We start from the raw sequence: 23,968 nt of genomic DNA on the forward strand, positions 1-23,968 counted from the left end.
GAGAAGTCCTTTAACTTTTAGAAGTTGTCCTGTAGAGGATGCTAACTTGACGTATGCTGGTTTGTCTTATGAGTTAAGACAAATCACAGACAGAGTAAAATGTTAAATGTTAAAGCCTAGGGGGACTTCCTTGGTGGTGCAGTGGTTAAGAACACCTGCCAATGCAGGGGACGTGGGTTTGATCCCTGGTCCGGGAAGATCCCACGTGCCGCGGAGCAACTAAGCCCATGGGCCACAACTGCTGAGCCCACGTACCACAACTACTGAAGCCCGCGCACCTAGAGCCCGTGCTCCACAACAAGATAAGCCACCACAATGAGATGCCTGTGTACCGCAATGAAGAGTAGCGCCTGCTCGCCGCAACTAGAGAAATCTCATGCGCAGCAACAAACCCAACACAGCCAAAAATAAAATAAATACTTTTCTAAAAAAAGCCTAGGGAATAAAGTTCTAATGTAATGATTATGAAAGTAGAGCTCAGTTAATGCTTTCTCTACAATATCACATTTTGCAGGTACTTTGTGAGTGTAGATAGAGCAATAGATACTAAATTGGTCAGCTAACTTGATATATGTTAAATGACACTAGGAAAGTAGTTCCTATTACTAAAATTGATTGGATTCCATTATGTTTTAATGTCTTCCTAATTTAAAGCTCTAAAACATGTAATACATCTTGTCAGATGCTCCTGACATACAGATACCTGCTGTACATGGAACAACCCCATACTATTAATCAACTAGCCAACTTATCATTTCTGATTTTATAAAATTTTGTAAACTTTCAAACAGAACATGTAGCCTAAAAATGTTTTGATTATTTTAACCTAACTTCCACCATTTTACAGAACACATAATATTGCATGTGGGAAATTTTCCATTGCCTGTGCCCCTGTAAGGGAGCAAAGCCACGGGTGATCTAAAACAGAGTTTTAAAGCTCTTTTAATGTTAACCCAAATCACTGGTATTGGACTTGGGATGCATTTTGTTTTTTAACCTCTTCATAACTGCATTTTGCTTAGACTGATATTAAATTATTTGTGGCCCAGAAGCTTGTCAAGTGTCAGAGCTAAGGGTGCTTGAAATTGAAAGTGGAAAATAAAATGACAGATAATTTAAAATTTATCATTTAAAATATGCTTATCAACCCATCATCAGTAGTGTTCTCTATGAATTGTATACAGGAGGCTGCTGTCTCTTCAATGGATTTTGACCAGCCACCAAGATTTCCAGCAAAGTAAGGAAGGATGCTAGCAGAAATCTGGTTAAAGTAAGATACCTGTTTCAAAAATACAAAGCAAAACAAAACAATATTTTAATTTCTTATTGACTTAGAGCTTTTTCAAGCAGAGATCTCAATCAATCTTGTTGGTGTAGGGGAGGCTATGACCCTAATCTTTTGGGAATGGATCTGAAAGGATGACCTTAGGATTGCCTGGTGGGTGTGGGTGGACACACATTGCAGAATTACAGTTAATTAGTAAATCCAGGTAAAAGGTTCCTCTGTATCTGTAGGAACAAATTAATCTGCAGATGTTTCATCAAACTTACGGTACATGAACTGCTGTCAATAGCACGGATGAGAAATCCGGCACTTATGATTTCACTTCTGACGTACTGTGGAGAAGGTGGGACTGATGGCAGAATAACTGACCTCACTGCCACCGTGTAAGTGTGACTGAAAGATAAAAGGACATTTTCAAAGTTCTTGAGAGAAACAAAGAATAGTTGTTAGAAAATAAATTCCTACAGTTAATGCAACTTGTTTATATAGTAGAAGTAAAACTATAGACACCCAGATCTTTTAGATGAGTGGTATACATAGGAAAACATTCTCTATGGATACATTCAAGTATAGCAAATAATAATAAGGGCCATAGGTGTTTTCTGCCTAAGAATTACATATACTTTGTATAATTCTGCAAAGCTGCAGTCAACCTCCAAACTGGTTTTTTTTTTTGTTGTTGCCCTAATGGATTGTAATTTCAATCTCTTCTTTTTTTAATGAAAAAATAATACCATTGTTTTAAAGAACCTTCAAACAATAGAGAATCCTATGCATTAGAAAATAGAAGTCATCCTTCAGTCCACCATAAGCACAATACATACTTATCCTAGAGATGACCACGTTATATTGTGATCCTCCAGATCTTTTTATAAATATATAACATTTATGTAAGCAAATGGACGTATGTAGATTTTTACATAAATACAATCATTTTACAAATATTGGTCTATAATTTGATTTTTCACCTAACGGTGAAACTTTGGAGGTGTTTCTGTATCAATGCCTCCGTGACTACTTAATCCTTTTTAATGCTGGTGTAGTACTCTGTAGTATGGTTCTACCATAATTAATAAGATGGAGCTTCAGTTTATTTCTAATATCTTTTGCCATAGTAAATGATACTACACTGAACATCCATGTGCATTAATCCCACACGGGAGGGATTATTTCTATAGGCCAGCTTTGACATCAGAAATAATGCTGGCTAGTTCCAGGGGGAGACCATAACTGCCCTGGCAGCTTCCACTTCTTGTCCCTTTGCACACCTGCTCTTGGGACCCTTCCCCTTGGAACCTAGACACTATTCTCTGAGAAGCCCAGTGCCCATGGAGAAGCCATGAACAGACACTCTAATTGACAGCCAGCCATTTTGGGTGTCTAGCACAGTTGAGTCTGTAAATTCTGAACCAAAACCAATTCCTGGTGTTTTATTTGGCTTTCATTGCATTTTTACAATAACGGATATTTTGAAGGTTTGCTAAATATCCGTTTTACATCTGCATAGAGCAAAAGGGAAGAGAACTGCTTTACGAGTCTTACAGATGCCTTGCACATGGCTGGCACTTAATAGATAATTGTTTCTTTCTGGTTCTTTGTTTGTTTGTTTTTTAATGATAACTAAAGCCTCATCTAGAAAAAATTCACATGAGCATCATTCAAGACCAGAAATGCTTATTCCATTGACTTCCTTATTTTCATATCAACTTTTTCTTTCTACTCTATACTGTAAGACATTGCTGTAACACTTGAATAACATATACTCACCCATCTTTGAGAGGCCTTCTCCGTGAAACAAGTACTACCAAGTCTTTGGGTTTGTCATCATTCACCACAGGACAAGTGATATAATATATCTGATCATCTTCACTTACCCAGTCTATGACTTCACAGGACCTATGTAAATAGAACAGTGACAGAAAGTCTACATTTTTCTACCTGGTAGAATAAGGCATTCCTTTCTTTTGTTTGTTTGCATAACTTCATTATTGGTGTCCATATTCACCCTTCTGCTCACATAACCATCCCCCCAAAGCCAGCATCATTTCTTAAAGTCCGTTTTTAGAGTTGTTTGGCCAGAAGGAATAATTCTGCATGTGATGAAAAGAATGCTGGCCATCTGACTCTAAGGTCACTGCCTTCAACACTGCAGAGAAAGGCGCTTTTCTTTTTTCCACAAAATTACTTTTCTCTAGGATCAAGTAATAATATTTTGAAGACTAGTGAATTATATGGACAATCCAATGACTCTGAGGTAAAGGAATATCGTATATTGGGAAAGAGCACTAAGCTTGGAATCAAGCAACTTGCCTTTGAGTCTCAGATTGCCACTTAGTAGCTATGTTATGTTAGGCAAGTCACTTTTTTTCCATCCATAAAATGTAGATAATAGTACCTATGGGGTTATTGTGAGGATCAAATGAAAACACCTGGCACAGTACCTGAATCATGATAGATGCAAAAAAAAAGTAAGTGGAATTAGAACTCATTCATTCCTTCATTCAAGTTCAATTAGGCTAGAATGTCAGGTGATATAGAAAATAGTGGGAGAAACATTTGAAAAGAGCAGCAAGTTTAGGCATCATTCTTGCTAAAATCTTTGTACTTACAGAGTACCTACAAAGATCAACGCAAGAAAATCGTCAAGTGTTTCCTTTTCTCTCCGAATGTTTATTATGGTAACATTAACCAGGATGTATCATTCTGGCATCTATGCAAATGTAACACATGAGCCCAGAGATGTTTCACTTTAGTGGTGTTAAATTGTCTGTTACATGCTGTTAATCACAGTGAGATTTGGACATCTAAAAGGTGAAACTCTACTTCGTCCAAATTAGGAAGTAAATGGTAATGCTGAATATAATAGGTATAATCTTACCAATCCTTTCCTTCAAGCAAGATGTCCATGAAGCCTGAGCCCTGCAGCCCAGGAGCTTGGACTCCTTGGAGAAGGGGGTGTTACCCTGACAGTGCAGTTGACAAGATGCCCAGCTCTGCATTCCAGGAAAGGAGGGAGAGTGGAGAAGATTGGATTAGGGATGTGGGAGACAAGGAGTAACAGAAGAGATGTAGGCTGACAGGAGTGGGCCCTGATCAGGCATGGAGAGCAGGAAGGAGTGTACTCACACAGCTGCTTCTCCCAGCTTCTCACCAGGGAGTGCTGCTTCACAGAAAAAGAGGGGACTGCCAAATAAAGATCAAGAGTTGGAAGTTGGAGGGACTATTTGATAATCACTTCCTCAAGAGCAATGAGACTGTGTATTAAAGTACAAGAGTGTGGAATTCAGAGCCTGACAGACCTGGGTTCCAATTCATGTTCCATTGCTTTACTGCCTGTGTAATGTTGGCAAGTCTTGGGATCTCTCTCTTGTTAAATAGGAATAATATCAACTTTGAAGAGTTATTGATAGGAGTACAATAGTTGTGGGTAAAGCATGTCAACTCAATATAGATGAAAAATAGATGATTATAATAATTTTTGTGTCTCTCAGTAGCACCTGATGCAGTTTTCCATGCAGAGCAAGCTTTAGCAAATACTGTTTAATAAAACAATAGGTCATACATTGGGCAATGGAGATAGACTGCAATGTAGAGGTCATCTTTTACATGATGTCAGGGTTGAATAAGAAAATATTTAAAATTTATTCTTACATATAATGGGGGTCCCACAAAGGTCGCTTGGTAAAGTCGGACAAGAGATGATAAGCCAAGTGTGCTGGTCTTTCCACATGCTTTTCAACACAAACAGATAAAATATTGTGCTCTTCCAGAGTATATATTTTTATCTAAAAGAAAATAACAAGAAAAAAATTACAAAAGAAATATAGGTGTTTTTATATTAAAAACCACAAGCATATATACGTAGTCATAGGCTGATTGCACTAGCTAACGCATCTTGGCACCTGGATAATAATGAAGCCAAATGATGGCAAGTTCACTTTAAATACTTGGATGTCTAGAGCTCAGACCAGGATGCTATGCCCCTGTGTCATCTAAACAATATGTGACTTGAGGGTGGGTTATTATTGTGCAATAGTTTTTCTGATGAAAAATTAAGAACATAAGCCTTTCTTTCTTTATCTCTTTGTGGTATTTCCCTGCCTCTATCCGGGAAAAGCAGAAATTATAACCAGACTGCTGGGCAAGTCAGTGCTTCATTTCCCCCTAAGACCTTGGAGCCAAGGCTACAGCCTAACATACTTTCTCAGGATGTCAGGCATGCCTTCATGTGGGCTGAGGGAACCCAGGAAGTAAGTCAACACCTCTAGAACCAACTCAGCCTCTCAACAGGACCGCTGAAGCGTTTCTTCAGCACAAAGCATTCTTTCATTTGTGAATCACAAGAGCTCATCTTTCAAGGTGGCCAATTCCTGGGTTTCTAGTGCTTATTATTCCTTAGATAAGAGGAGGCTTGTCATGGGGATCCATTTGATGTATACTTAAGCATTAATGTATCCCTTGTTACTCTGAACTTTCTTTCTACTGTGCTTTGGCCAGTAATCAGAGATATGTGTTCAGCTAAGAGCACATTTCTATCCTGCCCATTTTCTCCATCTCTTTCAGGGTGCTTTGAAGACAGTGTTGAAATTTGCCATCTTATAATCATTCCCATGGCAACAAGCTGTGAGAAGACAAACAAACATAGGGTTAAGACTTCACTGCAGGAATCAAGCAGATGGAAAAATCAGGCTGTGAGGGAGAAAACCTTTATTTAAACATAAATATCTTTAGGAAGAGAATGAAGAAATGAGAAACTGACTAAAAGCAGCTTAGAAAGGTAAGAAGTGACTATTTGCTTATGCTATTTTACCTCTCTAATTGACCTCAGTGCCAAGCCTGTCTTTAAATTGAGCCTGCAAAGGAGGACATGATGTAGGCTGTGGGCACTTATCAAAGAGAAAGAAAACCATGAATGCAGCTGTAGTTGGTGGTGAGACTCACCCCAGCATAGACGTGCCCACCTTTGCCCCCCGTACAGCAGAAGTTGAAGCAGATTCATTGGTGTAAATCCAGAGGGAAGTCACCTTATCAAAGCCTGGTGTCCATGTGGCTCTTAGCCAGCTGTTGAGGCTCTGCAGTCTCAGAGGAGGCAAGGGCAGGGGGCGAGAGTGAATCCCACCACCTCAGTCAGATTCTGGCCATGAGGCAACCATGGTCAACCTTGGTGGAACCAGGGTGGAGTGGGATGTAACACTGGACTGAGCATTTTTTAAGGGTTGAATTGTGTCCCCCCCTCCCCCAATTCATATATTAAAGTCCTAACCCCCAGTAGCTCAGAATGTGACCTTGTTTGGAAATAGGGTCATTGCAGGTGTAATATGTTAAGATGAGGTTATACTGCAGTAGAATGGGCCCCTAACCCAATATGACTGGTGTCCTTATAAAAAGGGGCAATGTGGACACGTAAACATACACACACACGCACACACACACTGGGAGAACCCGATATGAAGGTGAAGGCAGAGGTCAGGTGGTGCACCTACAATCCAAGGAATGCCAAAGATTGCCAGCAAAGCACCAGAAGTTAGGGGAAAGACCTGGAATATATTCTCGCTCACTCCCTCAGAAGGAACCAACACTGCCAACACCTTGATCTCAGACTTCCAGCTTCCAAAACTGCAAGGCACCCAGTTTGTGGTACTCTTATGGCAGCCCTAGGAAACTATCACAGCACTTTTCCAGGAAGCTGCTCCCCAGGTTGCAGATACATGCTGCTACTTCCTATCCTGGAGCCAAAACAAACTTCACGCTAAGTAGCCATCATTAAATTCTGCCCTTATGAAGCTCACTTGACTTATCCAGTGCCAAGTACAGTACTGGATGAGTGGATGATATTTTGATCCTTTCCCCAAAGTTAAAAGTAGCAGACAATCAGAGTTAATGACATTGATGCAGACAAAGCAGACAAGGAAAGGCAGCGGTTGATGTTGGTTCTCTTTAAACCCTACTATTTTAGGAAAGCCAACTTTTGCTTAGTGCAAAAATTCTCCAAGACCAACTCTCCAAGAAAACGTGTTCCCTTTCATGCTTAGAAGGATACAGGTTAAATTCCATTTATCATCTCAAATGTGTTATCATTTGGTGCCTGGAGAATTTTAGTCTATGAAATGAAGTTTATAGTAGGCTCAAAATCTGCTGGTGCTTGTTAACATTTTACTAATGATATATTTTTTCATTCTAATAAGATTCTGTTTAATGGGTTTGGATCTTATACAAATAGCGCAAGAGGACATAACTCAAAGTTTTAGAATTTTATACTATCTGTTGACAAACATGTTATTGAGCCTATATTGCGGAAAGGAGAACAAAACTGGTTGTTACAGAGTCATGGGGAGAGGGGTAGCATCCTTGGAGGTAGGTTACCCCCCGGGCTAAGGGGAGGAGACATGATCAGGTGGAGCTCTGGGACCAGCCCCTCCCCAGCTTCAATGAGAATAGCTCTTCTTTGGTCTGTTTCCTGTGGGGTTTGTACTGCGTGAAGGTTTTCACATGAGCCTTGCCATTCTGGCTTCCAGTACACTCTCAGCTACTCCCTAAATAAAAAGCTACTCCTGTCAGGCCAATCTCTTACCCATGCCAGTTCCAACCAGGAAGGTTTGGCTCAAAGCTACTCACTGCCTAGAAAGCACTCTTTACCCCTCCAGCAATTTACCCTTACACTATCTTCAAGGAGGAAAGGATCAACTCCTCTCCAAAGCTGTCTCTAAACAACTGTCTTCCCTGACTTTGAATTGCCTAAGAGCTGACCTTTGTGGTTTAAATACTACAATCTCTCACTTGTTTATAAACTACCTTAAAATTATCCTTCAGCTATGATATGTATATATGTGATGCTTTCAAAATAGACTATAAGCTCCTTTAAGATGGGGGCTCATCTTTTGCTCCTTGTATTACTGGTATTATTAATTCCAACACTATACATTGAAAATGAAATATGGGTTAAAACAGTAAATACTGCCCAATTTCATTACAAATACTAGAAATTTTAGAATTTTGCCATCTATCAATATTTATATCAAAATAAGTATAGATTTTTATAACCCGAAATAAGTATAATTCTTAACAGACTGTTTTGTGGTAAGAATTTATTCAGCTAAAAGGTGACAGAAAAAAATGTGAGCTGTATTTTTAAATTAAAAGCATATAATGGTGAAGGTGGTTAAAAAAACCAAATAAAAGCTTTAAAAAGTGGGAGAGAAGAGGGGGATAACTCAGAAAGAAAAATTTAGATTTTTATTATAAATACAATCTAAAAAATAAAGGAGGGCTTCAAATTCAACAGAGATAACATAAGAATGTTTAATTATACAGTGTTCTCTAATAAGTATCTGTACAAAACTTAAGAATTAATTATTGATGGCTCTCCTTAGACACTAGCAAATATACGTTTATTTGTTTAGATTGGTTTCTGGCACCAAACTCTTTAAGAATTGAAATTTTAATGACTTCACTAAATATGTTCTCGTCCTTCATTCCAGACATGAGTTTGTCCTTTGCTACGCTGCTCATGAATGCTTGGATGCCAGCAATGATGCAAGAAACAGATTTCATATTAGTAAAAGAAAACAGTCTTGAAGCAGCTTTTATGAGGGATAAAGAGAAGCAAGTAACTTAGTTATGTTAAACCTGTATTTCTGCATCACTGAACCAAACACAGGTGGAAACCTAACTGGATCCAAAGAAGGTAAGGAAGACCCTGAAAGGATTCAGAAGTGAGCACCAAGACATAATAAAAGCAAACAACCAAAGCCAAAACACGCAGAGAAGGTCAAAGTCAGAGCTGAAAACAATAAATGAAGTATCTGAATTTGCTTTGATTTCAGGGTAAGTGACCATATAACTTAATATCCAAAGTGGAACACTTAGGCACTGTTAATAATTATGATGGGAAAACCAGGACTGTCCCAGGAAACCCAGAACATATGGTAATCATATTTTAGAGGCTACTGTTTCACTGATGATGAAAAACAGTACACACTGAAATGTGAGCATAGACAAAATGTCAGCATTCTTGAGCATCTCCTGAATGCTAGGCAGTGCTGTGTTCTGGGACTATAGTCCTGAACAAAATGGTCCTTAAAGAGCTTATAATCTGTTTAGTGTGGACATCAGCCTCAAAGGGTCTCCTGATATACCTTTGAAATTAGATAAAATTAAAATCCAAATGATATACATTAATTTAACTTTGATGACATGCAAAACATTGTAAAAGGTGCTGAGAAGAAAGATGTCAAGACAAGGCTTCTTTCTTAAGATGTTTATAATCTAGTTAGGGAAAAAGACCATGTGTAAAAAGTTAAATTACTATGTAGGACAAATACTAACTCAACGTAGCTGTGGGAGAAATGTCATGAGATAATGCATAATTAATTGACAAGTTAATCATAAAGAAGTAATTGTTAAAGGAGTTCCTAGAGGGATAAGTTCCTTCAGTCAGGGGTGATTGGCTTTATGGAAAAGCGTTTGTCCTGGTCATGAAGACCAGGTAGGACTGGGGTAGATAGAGAGGAGGAGGAGAGAGAGGTGGAACATGAGAACTAAGCTCAGAGGTAGGAATGTGTAGGGCGATTTGAAGGACCCTAGATCAGCCAGTGTGGAGGAGTAGAGACAGGGCTGGAAAGATACTTGACTCTTAAATTTCCCCCGAAGATTTTTTTTACCTTTTAAAAAATTGAAATACTTGGGGCTTCCCTGGTGGCGCAGTGGTTGAGAGTCTGCCTGCCAATGCAGGGGACACGGGTTCAAGCCCTGGTCTGGGAAGATCCCACATGCCGTGGAGCAACTGGGCCCGTGAGCCACAACTACTGAGCCTGTGCGTCTGGAGCCTGTGCTCCGCAACAAGAGAGGCCGCGATAGTGAGAGGCCCACGCACCGCGATGAAGAGTGGCCCCCGCTCGCCGCAACTAGAGAAAGCCCTTGCACAGAAACAAAGACCCAACACAGCAAAAAAAAAAAAAAAAAAAATTGAAATACAGTTTATTTACAATATTCTATTAGTTTCAGGTGTATAACATAGTGATTTAATATTTTTATAGCTTATAATCCTATATATATGAATATATATGTGACTGTATATGAATCTATATATATGTACATATCTATATTTATACATTAGATATATACCCAGTAGTAGAATTGCTGGATCATATGGTTGTTCTATTTTTAGTTTTTTGAGGTACCTCCATACTGTTTTCCAAGTGGCTGTACCAGTCTACATTCCCACAAACAGTGTACTAGGGTTCCCTTTTCTCCACTTCTTCACCAATATTTGTTATTTGTGGTCTTTTTGATGATAGCCATTCTGACAGGTGTAAGGTGATAACTCATTGTGGTTTTGATTTGTATTTCTCTGATGATTAGGACTGTTGAGCATCTTTTCATGTGCCTGTTAGCCATCTGTATGTCTTTGGAAAAATATCTATTCAGGTCTTCTGCCCATTTTTTAATCAGGTTGCTTTTTTTTTGATATTGAGTTGCATGAGCTGTTTATGTGTATGAGTTGTATGAGCTGTTTATATGACCCCTTATTGGTCATGTCATTTGCAAATATTTTCTTCCATTCAGCAGGTTGTTTCTTCATTTTGTTGATGGTTTTCCTTGCTGTGCAAAAGCTTTTAAATTTAGTTAGGTCCCATTTGGATTTTTTTTTCTTTTCTTTTTTTTTGCTTCTGTTTCCTTTGCCTTAGGAGACAGATCCAAAAAAATATTGCTATGATTTATGTCAAAGAGTTTTTCATCTCTGTTTTCTGCTAGAAGAAACAGAGATTTTTATGGTTTCCAGTCTTAAGTCTTTAATCTATTTTGAGTTTATTTTTGTATATGGTGTGAGAAAATGTTCTAATCTCATTCTTTTACATGTAGCTGCCCAGTTTTCCCAGCATCACTTATTGAAGAGACTTTCCCAATTGTGTATTCTTGCCTTCTTGTCATAAATTAATTGACCATAAGTACGTGGGTTTATTTGGGGGCTCTCTATTTTGTCTCATTGTTGTATGTGTCTGTTTTTTTGCCAGTACCATACTGTTTTTATTACTGTAGCTTTGTAATATACTCTGAAGCCAGGGCGTGTGATACCTCCAGCTTTGCTCTTTTTTTCTCAAGATTGATTTGGCTATTTGGGGTCTTTTGTGGTTCCATATACATTTTAGGATTGTTTGTTCTAGTTCTGTGAAAAATGTCATGAGTATTTTGGTAGAGTTTGTATTAAATCTATAGATTGCTTTGGTAGTATGGTCATTTTAACAATGTTAATTCTTCCAATCCATGAACATGGAATATCTTTCCATTTCTTTCTGTCGTTTTCAATTTCCTTCATCAGTGTTTTATAGTTTTCAGAGAATGTATTTTTCACCTGCTTGGTTAAGTTTATTCCTAGGTATTTTATTCTTGTTTATGTGACTTTAATGGATTGTTTTCTTGTTTTTTTCTTTCTGATAGTTCATTATTAATGTACAGAAAAGCAACAGATTTCTGTATATTAGTCTTGTATCCTGCAACTTTTCCTGAATTCATTTATTAGTTCTAATAGTCTTTCTGTTGGAGACTTTATTAGGGTTTTCTTTATATAGTATCATGTTGTCTGAAAATAGTGACACTTTTACTTCTTCCCCTCTAATTTGGTTGTCTTTTATTTCTTTTTCTTGTCTGATTTCTGTGGCTGGAACTTCCAATACTATGTTAAATAGAAAGGGTATCTTATTCCTGATTTTAGAGGAAAAGCATTCAGCTTTTCACTACTGAGTATGATATTAGCTGTGATTTCATCATATATGGTCTTTACTATATTGAGATATGTTCCCTCTATGCCAATTTGGATGAGAGTTATTATCATGAATGGATGTTGAATTTTGTCAAATGTTTTTCTGCATTTATTGAGATAATCATATAATTTTTATCCTTCCTTTTGTTAATGTGGTATATCACATTGACTGATTTGCAAATACTAAACCATTCTTGCATCCCTGGAATAAATCCCACTTGATCATGGTGTATGAGCCTTTTTATATATTGTTGGATTCAGCTTGCTAATATTTTGTTGAGGATTTTTGCACCTATATTGATCAGAAAGATTGGCCTGTAATTTTCTTTTTTGTAGTGTCTTTCTCTGGTTTTGGTATCAGGGTAATGGTGGCCTCATAGAATGAATTTGGGAGTGTTCCCTCCTCTTCAATTTTTTGGAAAGTTTGAGAATGCTAGGTATTATCTCTTCATTATATGTTTTGTAGAATTCCCCTGTGAAGCAGTCCAGTCCTGGACTTTTGTTTGCTGGAATTTTTTTGACTACTAATTCAATTTCACTGTTTGTTCAGAATGTCTATTTCTTCCTGATTCAGTCTTGGATGATTGTGTGTTTCTAGAAATTTATGCATTTCTTCTAGGCTGTCCAATTTGTTGGCATATAACTGTCCATGGTATTTTCTTATGATTTTTTTTGTGTCTCTGTGATATCTGTTGTAATTTCTCCTCTTTACTTTCTTGTTTTTAAAAATATTTATTTATTTATTTGGTTGCACCTGGTCTTAGTTGTGGCACGTGGGCTCCTTTGTTGTGGCATGCAAACTCTTAGTTGCGGCATGCATGGGGGATCTAGTTCCCAGACCAGGGATCGAACCTGGGCCCCCTGCATTGGGAGCACAGAGTCTTATCCACTGCTCCACCAGGGAAGTCCCTTCTTCTCTTTAATTTCTTATTTTGTTTATTTGAGTCCTCCCTCTTTTTTTCTTGATGAGCCTGGCTAAAGGCTTATCAATTTTGTTTATCTTTTCAAAAAACCAGCTCTTGGTTTCATTGATATTTTCTATTGTTTTTTTACTCTGTATTTTATTTTCTTTATTATTATTTATTTATTTTCCTTCTTTTTTATTTCCTTCTTTCTGCTGACTTAAAGCTTTGTTCTTCTTTTTCTAAATCCTTCAGATGGTAGGATAGGTTGTTTATTTGAGATTTTTCTTGAGGTAAGCTTGTATCACTATGAACTACTCTTGTAGAACTGCTTTTGCTGCATCCCACAGATTTTGGAAGGTTGTGTTTACATTTTCATTTGTCTTGAGGTATTTTCTGATTTCCTCTTGGATTTCTTCATTGACCCTTGGTTTGTTAGTAACATGTTGTTTAGTCTCCACGTGTCTGTGTTTTTCCCTTTTCTCTTCCTGTAATTGATTTCTAGTTTCATGGTGTCGTGGTCTGAAAAAAATGCTTGATATGATTTTTAGCCTTTTAAATTTGTTGAGACTTGTTTTGTGGCCTAGCATGTGATCTATCCTGAAGAATGTTCCATGTGCACTTGAAAAGAATGTGTATTCTGCTGTTTTGGGGTGGAGTGTCCTCTAGATTTCTATTAAGTCCAAGTGGTCTATTGTATCGTTTAAGAGCACCATTCCCTTATTGATTTTCTGTCTGGATGTTCTGTCCATTGATGTAAGTGTGGTGTTAAAGTCCCCTTCTATTATTGTTTTAATGTCTATTTCTCCTTTTATGTCTGTTAGTATTTGCTTTATATATTTAGGTGCTTCAGTATTGGGTGCACATGTTAATGTGTGTAATATCCTCTTGTATTTATCCTTTTATCACTTAAAAAATTTTTATTTTATATTGGAGTATAGTTGATTTACAATATTGTGTTAGTTTCAGCTTTACAGCAAAGTGATACAGTTATACATATATATATATATATATATACACATATATCTATTCTTTTTCAGATTCGTTTCCCATATAGGTTATTATGGAGTACTGAGTAGAGTTCCCTATGCTATACAGTAGGTCCTTATTAGCTATCTATTTTATATATAGTAGTGTGTATATGTCAATCCCAATCTCCCAATTTATCCCTCCCCCGCTTATCCCCTGGTAACCATAAGTTTGTTTTCTAAGTCTCTGAGTCTGTATCTGTTTGTAAATAAGTTCATTTGTATCATTTTTTTATATATATAAGTGATATCATATGGTATTTGTCTTTCTTTTTCTGACTTCACTCAGTATGACAATATCTAGGTCCATCCATGTTGCTGCAAATGGCATTATTTCGTTCTTTTTTACAGCTGAGTAATATTCCATTGTATATATGTACCACATCTTCTTTATCCATTCCTCTGTTGATGGACATTTAGGTTGCTTCCATGTCTTGGCTACTGTAAATAGTGCTGCAGCAAACGTTGGGGTGCATGTATCTTTTTGAAGTATGGTTTTTGCCAGATACTTGCGCAGGAGAGGGATTGCTGGGTCATATGGTAGCTCTATTTTTAGTTTTTTAAGGAACCTCTATACTGTTCTCCATAGTGGCTGTACCAGTTTACATTCCCACCAACAGTGTAGCAGGGTTCCCTTTTGTCCACACCCTCTCCAGCATTTATTGTTTGTAGACTTTTTGATGATGGACATTCTAACTGGTGTGAGGTGATACCTCATTGTTTTTTTGATTTGCATTTCTCTAATAATTAGCAATGTTGAGAATCTTTTCATGTTATTTTTGGCCATTTGTATGTCTTTCCTAGAGAAATGTCTGTTTAGGTCTTCTGCCCATTTTTTGATTGGGTTGTTTGTTTTTTTTTTGATATTGAACTGCATGAGCTGTTTGTATATTTTGTAGATTAATTCCTTGTCGGTCTCATCATTTGCAAATGTTTTCTCTCATTCTGTATATTTTCTTTTCATTTTGTTTATGGTTTCCTTTGCTGTGCAAAAGCTTTTAAGTTTAATTAGGTCCCATTTTTTTCTTTTTCTTTTTCTTTTTCTTTTTCTTTTTCTTTTTCTTTTTCTTTTTCTTTTTCTTTTCATTACTCTAGGAGGTAGATCTAAAAAGATATTGCTGCGATTTATGTCAAAGAGTGTTCTGCCTATGTTTTCCTCTAAGAGTTTTATAGTATCCGGTCTTACATTTAGGTCTTTAATCCATTTGAGTTTATTTTTGTGCATGGTGTTAGAGAATGTTCTAATTTCATTCTTTTACATGTAGCTGTCCAGTTTCCCAGGAGCAGTTGTTGAAGAGACTGTCTCTTCTCCATTGTATTGGATTAGCCAAAAAGTTCGTTCGGGTTTTTCTGTAACATGTTACAGAAAAACCCGAACGAACTTTTTGGCCAACCCAATATATTCTTGCCTCCTTTGTCATAGATTAATTGACCATAGGCTCATGGGTTTATTTCTGGGCTTTGTATCCTGTTCCAATGATCTATATTTCTGTTTTTGTGCCAGTATCTTACTGTTTTGATTACTGTAGCTTTATAGTATAGTCTGAAGTCAGGGAGCCTGATTCCTCCAGGTCCATTTTTCTTTCTCAAGGTTGCTTTGGCTATTCAGGGTCTTTGTGTTTCCATACAAATTTTAAGATTTTTTTGTTCTAGTTCCATAAAAAATGCCATTGGTAATTTGATAGGGATTGCATTGAATCTGTAGGCTGCCTTGGGTAGTATAGTCATTGGACAATATTGATTCTTCCAATCCAAGAACATGGTATATCTTTCTATCTGTTTGTGTCATCTTCAATTTCTTTCATCAGTATATTATAGATTTCAGAGTACAGGTCTTTTGCCTCCTTAGCTAGGTTTATTCCTAGGCATTTTATTCCTTTTGATGTGATAATAAATGGGATTATTTCCTTAATTTATCTTTCTGATCTTTTGTTGTTCGTGTAGAGAAATGCAACAGATTTCTGTGTATTAATTTTTTATCCTGCAACTTTACCAAATTCATTGATGAGCTCTAGTAGTTTTCTGGTAGCGTCTTTAGGATTTTCTATGTATAGTATCATGTCTTCTGCAAAGAGAGACAGTTATATTTCTTCTTTTCCAATTTGGATTCCTTTTATTTCTTTTTCTTCTCTGATTGCCATGGCTAGGACTTCGAAAACTATGTTGAATAAAAGTGGCACGAGTGGACATCCTTGTCTTGAGAGGAAATGCTTTCAGCTTTTCACTGTTGAGTGTGATGTTAGCTGTAGGTTTGTCATATATGGCCTTTAGTATGTTGAGGTAGGTTCCCTCTATGCCCACTTTCTGGAGAGTTTTTATCATAAATGCGTGTTGAATTTTGTCAAAAGCTTTTTCTGCATCTATTGATATGATCATATGGTTTTTATTCTTCAATTTGTTGATGTGGTGTATCACACTGATTGATTTGCGGATATTGAAAAATCCTTGCATCTCTGGGATAAATCCCACTTTATCATGGTGTATGATCCTTTTAATGTATTGTTGGATTTGGTTTGCTAGTGTTTTATTGAGAATTTTTGCGTCTGTGTTCATCAGCGATATTGGCCTGTCATTTTCTTTTTTTGTGGAAAGAATGCTCTATAAATATCTGTTAAGTTCATCTGGTCTAATGTGTCATTTAAGCCTGTATTTCCTTATTGATTTTTTTGTCTGGATGATCTGTCCATTGATGAAAGGGGGGTGTTAAACTCCCTCACCATTATTGTGTTACTGTCAATTTCTCCTTTTATGGCTGTTAGCATTTGCCATGTTGAGGTGCTCCTATGTTGGGTGCATGTATATTTACAATTGTTATATCTTCTTCTTGGATCGATCCCTTGATCATTATGTAGTGTTCTTCTTTGTGTCTTGTAACAGTCTTTATTTTAAAGTCTATTTTGTCTGATATGAGTATTGCTATTCCAGCTTTCTTTTGATTTCCATTTGCATGGAATACCTTTTTCCATCCCCTCACTTTCATTCTGTATGTGTCCCTAGATCTGAAGTGGGTCTCTTATAGACAGCATATATTACCAGTGTTGTTTTTGTATGCATTCAGCCAGTCTGTGTCTTTTGGTTTGAGCATTTAATCCATTTACATTTATGGTAATTACCAATATGTATGTTCTTATTGCCATTTTGTTACTTGTTTTGGATTTGTTTTTGTAGGTCTTTTTTCTTCCTTTCCTCTTTTGTTTTCTTCTCTGGTGATTTGAGGACTTATCTTCAGTGTTGTGTTTGGATTATTTTTTCTTTTTTGTGTGTATATCTGTTGTAGATTTTTGGTTTGCAGTTACTGTGAGGTTTTGATATAGCAGTCTATATATATACAAGATTGTTTTAAGTTCATAGTCTCTTAATTTCAAATGCATTTCCAGTATCCTGCATTTGTACTGTCCTCTTCTCATGATTGCTAGTTTTGATATCATATGCGTGTGTGGATGATTTCCTACCTTTACTGTATGTTTGCCTTTACTGGTGAGCTTTCCCATTTGTAATTTTCTAGGTGTGGCCTTTTCTTTTCTGTCTAGAGAAGTTCCTTTAGCTTTTGTTGTGCAGCTGGTTTGGTGGTGCTGAATTCTCTTACCTTTTGCTTGTCTGTAAAGCTTTTGATTTCTCTGTCGAATCTGAAGGAGAGCCTTGCAGGGTAGAGTATTCTCGGTTGTAGGTTTTTCCCTTTCATCACTTTAAATATATCGTGCCACTCCCTTCTGGCCTGCAGACTTTCTGCTGAAAAATAGCTGATAACCTTATGGGGATTGTCTTGTATGTTATTTGTTGCTTTTGATATTTTCTCTTTGCCTTTAGTTTTTGTCAATTTGATTAATGTGTCTCAGCATGTTCCTCCTTGGGTTTATCCTGTATGGGACTCTCTGTGCTTCCTGGACTTGGGTGACTGTTTCCTTCCCCTTGTTAGAGAAGTTTTCAGCTATTATCTCTTCAAATATTTCCTTAGGCACTTTCTCTCTCTCTTCTGCTTCTGGGACCCCTATAATGCGAATGTTGGTGCATTTAATGTTGTCCCAGAAGTCTATTAGACTGTCCTCCTTTCTTTTCATTTTTTATTCTTTATTCACAGCAGTGATTTCTACCATTCTATCTTCCAGCTCACTTATCCATTCTTCTGCCTTATTTATTCTGCTATTGATTCCTTCTAGTGTATTTTTCATTTCAGTTATTGTATTGTTCAAGTCTGTTTGTTCTTTATGTCTTCTAGCTCTTTGTTAAACATTTCTTATATCTTCTCAGTCTATGCCTCCATTCTTTTTCTGAGATCATGGATCATCTTTACTATCATTACTTTGAATTCTTTTTCAGGTGGATTGCCTATCTCCAGTTCACTTAATTGTTCTTCTGGAGTTTTTATCTTGTTCCTTTGTCTGGAACATATTCCTCTGCCATCTCATTTTGTTTAACTTTCTGTGTTTGCAGTCTCTGTTCCACAGGTTCAGGATTGTAGCTCCTCTTGCTTCTGGTTTCTTCCCCCTGGTGGGTGAGGTTGGTCTAAGAGGTTTGTGCAGGCTTTCTGGTGGGAGGGACTGGTTCCTGCCCAGTGGTGGGTGGAGCTGGGTCTTGTCCCTCTGGTGGGCAGGGCCATGTCAAGGGGTGTGTTTAGAGGTGGCTGTGGGCTCAGGAAGACTTGGCAGCCTACAGGCTGTTGGGTGGGGCTAGGTCTTGGTGTCAAAATGTAGTCCTCCAGGAGAACTCACTCCTATGAATATTTCCTGGTACCTCTGCCACCAGTGTCTTTGTCCCCACAGTAAGCCACAGCCACCTCCTGCCTCCCCAGGAGTCCCTCGAAGTCCAGCAGGTAGGTCTGGCCCAGGCTCCTATGAAGTCACTGCTTTTTCCCTATGTCCCGGTGCACATGAGACCTAGTGTGTGCCCTTCAAGAGGGGAGTTTCTGTTTCCCCCAGTCCTGTGGCGTTCTTGAGGTCAAGCCCTCTGGCCTTCAAAGCGAAATGCTCTGGGGGCTCCTCCTCCCGATGCCAGACCCCCAGACTGGGGAGCCTGACATGGGGCTCAGAACTCTCACTCCTGTGGCAGAACCTCTGCGATATAATTATTTTCCAGTTTGTGGGTTGCCTACCTGGTGAGCATGGAATTTGACTGTATTGCAAATGCACCCCTACTACTGTCTCATTGTGGCTACTTTGTCTTTGGACGTAGAATATTTTTTTTGGTAGGTTCCAGTCTTTTTTGTCACTGATTGTTCAGCAGTTAGTTGTTATTTTGGTGTTTTCATGAGAGGAGGTGAGCTCAAGTCCTTCTACTCCACTATCTTGTCTTCCTCCCCTTTATCGTTGTATAATGCCCTTCTTTGTCTTTTGTTATAGACTTTGTTTTAAAGTCTATTTTGTCTGATATGATTATTGCTACCCCTGCCTTCTTGCTGTTTCTGTTTGTATAAAATCTTTTTCCATTCCCTCATTTTTGGTCTGTGTGTGTGTTTAGCTCTGAAGTCAGTCTCTTGTAGGCAGCATATAGAAGGGTCTTGTTTTTTATCCAGTCAACCACCCTGTGTCTTTTGATTGGAGCATTTAGCCCATTGACGTTTAAAGTAATTATTGATATTATTGCCATCTTATTACTTGTTTTCCAGTTTTTTTGGTAGTTCTTCTCTGTTTATTTCTTTTTGTTTGTTTGTTTCTTCCCTTGTGGTTTGATTATTTTCTTTAGTAGTATGCTTGAGTTCGTTTCTTTTTGTTTTTTTTGCATCTATTTAAGTTTCTGATTTGGGGTTACCATGGTGTTCATATATGTTGTCATGTAACTATCTGCTTGTTTCAAACTGGTAGTCCTTTAAGTTCAAACACATTCTAAAAGATCTACATTTTTTCCTCTCCTCCCTCATATTTTATGTTTTTGATGTTTATCCCTTAACTGTTTATTGTAGTTATATTTTATTTTATTTATGGTTTTTGTCTTTTAATATTTATACTAGCTTATTTAAATGGTTGATCCACAGCCTTTACTAGTGGGGTTTTTCCTTTCCTATGACTTCTTACTTCTTGTTGTAGCCTTTTCTTTTCCACTTAGGGAAGACTCTTTAACATTTATTTTAGGGTTGGTTTAGTACTGATGAACTCCTTTATTTTTTGCTTGTCTGAGAAGCTCTTTATCTTTCCTTCAATTCTAGATGATAATCTTGCTGGGTAGAGTATCGTAGGTTGTAGGTTTTTCCCTTTCAGCACTTTAAATATATTATGCCACTCCCTTCTTGCTTGTAAAGTTTCTGCAGAAAAATCAGCTGATAGCCTATTGGGGAGTGGGGGGTTTCCTTGTATGTGTCTCTGTTTTTTCTCTTGCTGTCTTTAGAATTCTCTCTTTTTCTTTAACTTTTTCCATTTTAATTATGATATGTCTTGATGTGGGTCTCTGGGTTCATCGTGTTTGGGTCTCTCTGTGCTTCCTGTACTTGAGTACCTGTTTCCTCTTTCAGGTTTGGGAAGTTTTCAATCATAACTTTTCCAAATACATTTTTGACCACTTTCTCTCTTCTCCTTCTGGGACCCCTATAATGTGAATGTTAGTATGCTTGATGTTGTCCCAGAGGTCCCTTAAACTGGTTTTATGTTTTTTAATTTATTTTTCTTTTTGCTGTTCTGATTGGGTGATTTCCATTATTCTATCTTCCATGTTACTTATGTGTTCTTTATTACCTAGTCTGCTTTTAAATCCTTCTAGTGTGTTTTTCATTTCCGTTATTGTATTCTTCAGCTCTGACTGGTTCTTCTTTTTTTTTTTTTTAATTGGAGTATAGTTGATTTACAATGTTGTGTTAGTTTCAGGTATACAGTAAAGTGATTCAGTTATATATATACATATATCCATTCTTTTTCAGAATCTTTTCCCATACAGGTTATTTCAGAATACTGAGTTCCCTGTGCTATACAGTAGGTGCTTGTTGATTATCTCTTTTATATATAGTAGTGTGTATATGTTAATCCCTAACTCCTAATTTATCCCTGACTTGTTCTTTTCTTAATATTTTCTAGTTCCTTGTTAAAATTCTCACTGTGTTCATCTATTCTTTTCCCTAGTTCAGTTAGCATTTCTTATTACTAATGCTTTGAGCTCTTTATCTGGTAAATTATTTATCTCTGTTTCATTAGTTGTTTTGTCAGGTTTTTTTGTTCTTTCATTTAAAACAAATTCCTCTGTTTTCTCATTTTGCTTAACTTTCTCTGTCTCTATGAAATTAGGTGAAACAGTTACTTATTCTGGTCTTGAAGGGTATCCTTGTGTGGGAACGTCCATATGCAGTCCATATCTGCCCAGTGGCTTTGGTGGGAGAGCTGGATCTGACGTGAGCATGAGTCACATCTTCCCCCAGGGTGTGCTGGCAGCTATCACCTTGGTGGGAGGGGGGGCTGGATATGGAGGGGCTAAAGCCAGAGCTAGCTGTGAGCTAGGGCTTCTCCTATGCTTAGTGGCCATTACTTTCCTACTGGGGACAGTGAGGGGGTCCCAAGGTGCTGGCGCAGAAGCCCTGAGAGTTGCATCCAAGCTAGTTCTGTTCCATCTAAGTGTGCGCTCTCCCCTATTCCAGCAGTGGCACCATCACCACAGAGGGGAGAAGTGCTGGAGCAAGAAGGCCCAGAGTGGGTACCTGGTGTAGGCTGGGATATGTGCTAGGCAGTCTTGGCACACCAGTCAGAGCTCCAGACTGCTCGTGATACACCACCTTCATGAGCACCAGTAATGGCCACCCTCGCCCTGTTCAGATGCAGTGCCTGGTCTGAGCTGGCTCCATTTCCGCCAGCTGTGCAACCTCCTCAGCAGTGGCAACCTTCACCCTAGTGGGGAGCTGCAGTGGAGCTAGAGGGGTTGGAGTGGATGCTTGGCATGGGCCAGGGTGTGCACTGGGGTGGTTGCAGGAAACCAGCCAGAGCCCTGGGAAGTTTCAATCTGCTTCCTTTGCCTGGTTCCCAGGAGCCAGGAAGCATGTGTATGCTCTTTAAGAGCAGAGTCTAGGTTTCTTATAGCCCTCCTGTTAGTCCCACTGGTTTTTAAACAAGCTAAGGGGACTCCTTCTCCTGGTATCAGACCCCAGGGCTGAGGTGTCCTATCCTAGGGATGCAGGTCCTGACCTGATTGCTTCTCTTCCCCTCCTACCTGACTCCATGTGGATCTTTCTCTACAGCCTTGTTTGTTGTATAAGAGTCTTTCTGCCACTCTCCAGTTTGTTTTCAGTGTGAATTGCTCTACATGTGGATGTATTTTTGATGTGTTCATAGTGGGAGGTGAGCTCAGTGTCCTTGTACTCTGCCATCTTGATCTCCATTTTTTCCTTCTTAAAAGCAGCATCAGAAGTAGCAGAACAACCACTACCATGACAACTTTCATTTGTGATGGGCAACGGGTTGTGTGTATACCTGGATGCCTCCTACCTTTTCCACAGCACTGGTAATCTCCCAACCACTTTTGGCCGCCAGGCTTTTGAGAGCCTCCACATTGCCATTACTCAAGGATACCTAAAACACAAATATTTGAAATACTGTGAGTTCAGTGCAGATATGTGATCAAATATTTTCTGCTTAGAAAGTGGGCACTGTTAGAGCCAAAGTGATGATGTTGAGGTTAGAACTAAGTTACAGGAACATAATTTCTGTCTCAAACTCTTAATGCAGAATTCAGACAGGTAATGTGAGTCATATATGCTTAGCAGATTAGTATCATTTTAATTAGTATCCTAAGCAAAGACAAGAACACCCTTCAGTATGACTTGTAATCAACGGGTAATAAGTAAACTTGGATTTCCCTTTACATTTTATGGTCAAAAACATTAAAATGACTAATACTTTGCTATTGTGTTATAAAAATGCAAGCCAGTGGGCATGTCATTCAACACATGCTATGATGAAACACCAGATCTCAATGTCCTATGTTGCTTGAATGCATTTGATGGCAGAGCATCCAGAGTCTGTAACTCAGGAACTATACATATAATTCAAACAAGGCAGTGAAGCAGCTGGCTGATAACTAGTTACTGATAGCTTGGTTTTGTTTCATTTTGAGATGACTGGTTGCTATAATTCACCTTTTCATCTAACCTGTGTAGGTACAACATGAGTCAGTTAAATGAGGGGATTTCCATTTTTGTAATGAAGTGATTTTACATGAAGAACTTCAGATCATAAAACTGTCACCTGGTTGCCAGTATCCCAGTGTATGCAAAGTGGAACCTCTCCTTTGTGGGAAATAATGTATTTTCTGGAAAAAAATTAAAATATTAAATAACAGTTTTCTTCCCTGTATTTAGCACACAGCAATAACTATGACAGTTTCTTGAACTGAAATCAGCAGTTTTAAAAAGCTGCCTTTACTGGTGGAACAATCAGAAAGAACAATTTCCATCACAGTAGTCTCCACAGTCAGAAAACATCAGACCTTCTCTTTTTACATTATATGGGAATAGAGACACAGAGAGGGCTCTTTGCTATGTAATTTGTCAGATGACAGAAGATTCCATAAAATCCTTACACCTAAGTCCCTTACCTGCCTAGGCGAATTCTCTTGCGTGCAAGAGCTCCACGATACCGTCTAAAATCATCCTTAAATAAAAAACAAAGTAAAATCAATAAATTTCTAATATTTTAGTGTTACAATCCTTAAGCTTCTCTCGCCTAAGTCAGTTGAAAAGGCTAATTGGGACAAGGAGTCTCTACGTGAACTATCTTCAGGTCAGAGTTGGCAGTAAGGCAGCTTATTCCGAAAGACTTAATTCCGATGAGCGTAGAGCAGCATAGAGAACTGGGTGTAAAGTGGGAGAAGAGAGTCAGAAATGAGGCACGGAAGACGATATGCTTCCAACAGCAGCATGTGGCTGAGTAGATGTGAGGTCTTCAAGGACTTCACCATTTAAATAAATGACTAGAGTGATTTGGAAAAAGAAGAAAAAGACTGCTTTACTTTGTGATGCAGAAAAGAAAGAAAACCAAAGGGGAATAGACATGGAGGTTGTTGCCAGTGCAGGGAAAGATTCTGGGTG

The 23,968-nt window shown here is 38.1% G+C and overlaps 1 protein-coding gene across 1 annotated transcript in view; it reads right to left on the reverse strand.

Annotated features, from left to right (window-relative positions):
• Positions 1–395: 395 nt before the first annotated feature.
• ACOT12 (acyl-CoA thioesterase 12) overlaps positions 396–23,968 on the reverse strand; it is a 56,378-nt gene continuing 32,805 nt past the window's right edge. Inside the window, exons 9-15 of the mRNA XM_036848918.1 lie at positions 23,476–23,531; positions 23,127–23,190; positions 22,368–22,451; positions 4,937–5,070; positions 3,053–3,181; positions 1,552–1,678; positions 396–1,279 (exon numbers count right to left, since the gene is read on the reverse strand). Of these exons, the coding sequence (XP_036704813.1) occupies positions 1,130–1,279; positions 1,552–1,678; positions 3,053–3,181; positions 4,937–5,070; positions 22,368–22,451; positions 23,127–23,190; positions 23,476–23,531 (744 nt within the window). The 3' untranslated portion in view covers positions 396–1,129. The remainder of the gene's footprint in view (positions 1,280–1,551; positions 1,679–3,052; positions 3,182–4,936; positions 5,071–22,367; positions 22,452–23,126; positions 23,191–23,475; positions 23,532–23,968) is intronic.

The sequence above is a fragment of the Balaenoptera musculus genome, chromosome 3 (genome assembly GCF_009873245.2).
Source record: "Balaenoptera musculus isolate JJ_BM4_2016_0621 chromosome 3, mBalMus1.pri.v3, whole genome shotgun sequence".
NCBI classification, from domain to species: domain Eukaryota; kingdom Metazoa; phylum Chordata; class Mammalia; order Artiodactyla; family Balaenopteridae; genus Balaenoptera; species Balaenoptera musculus.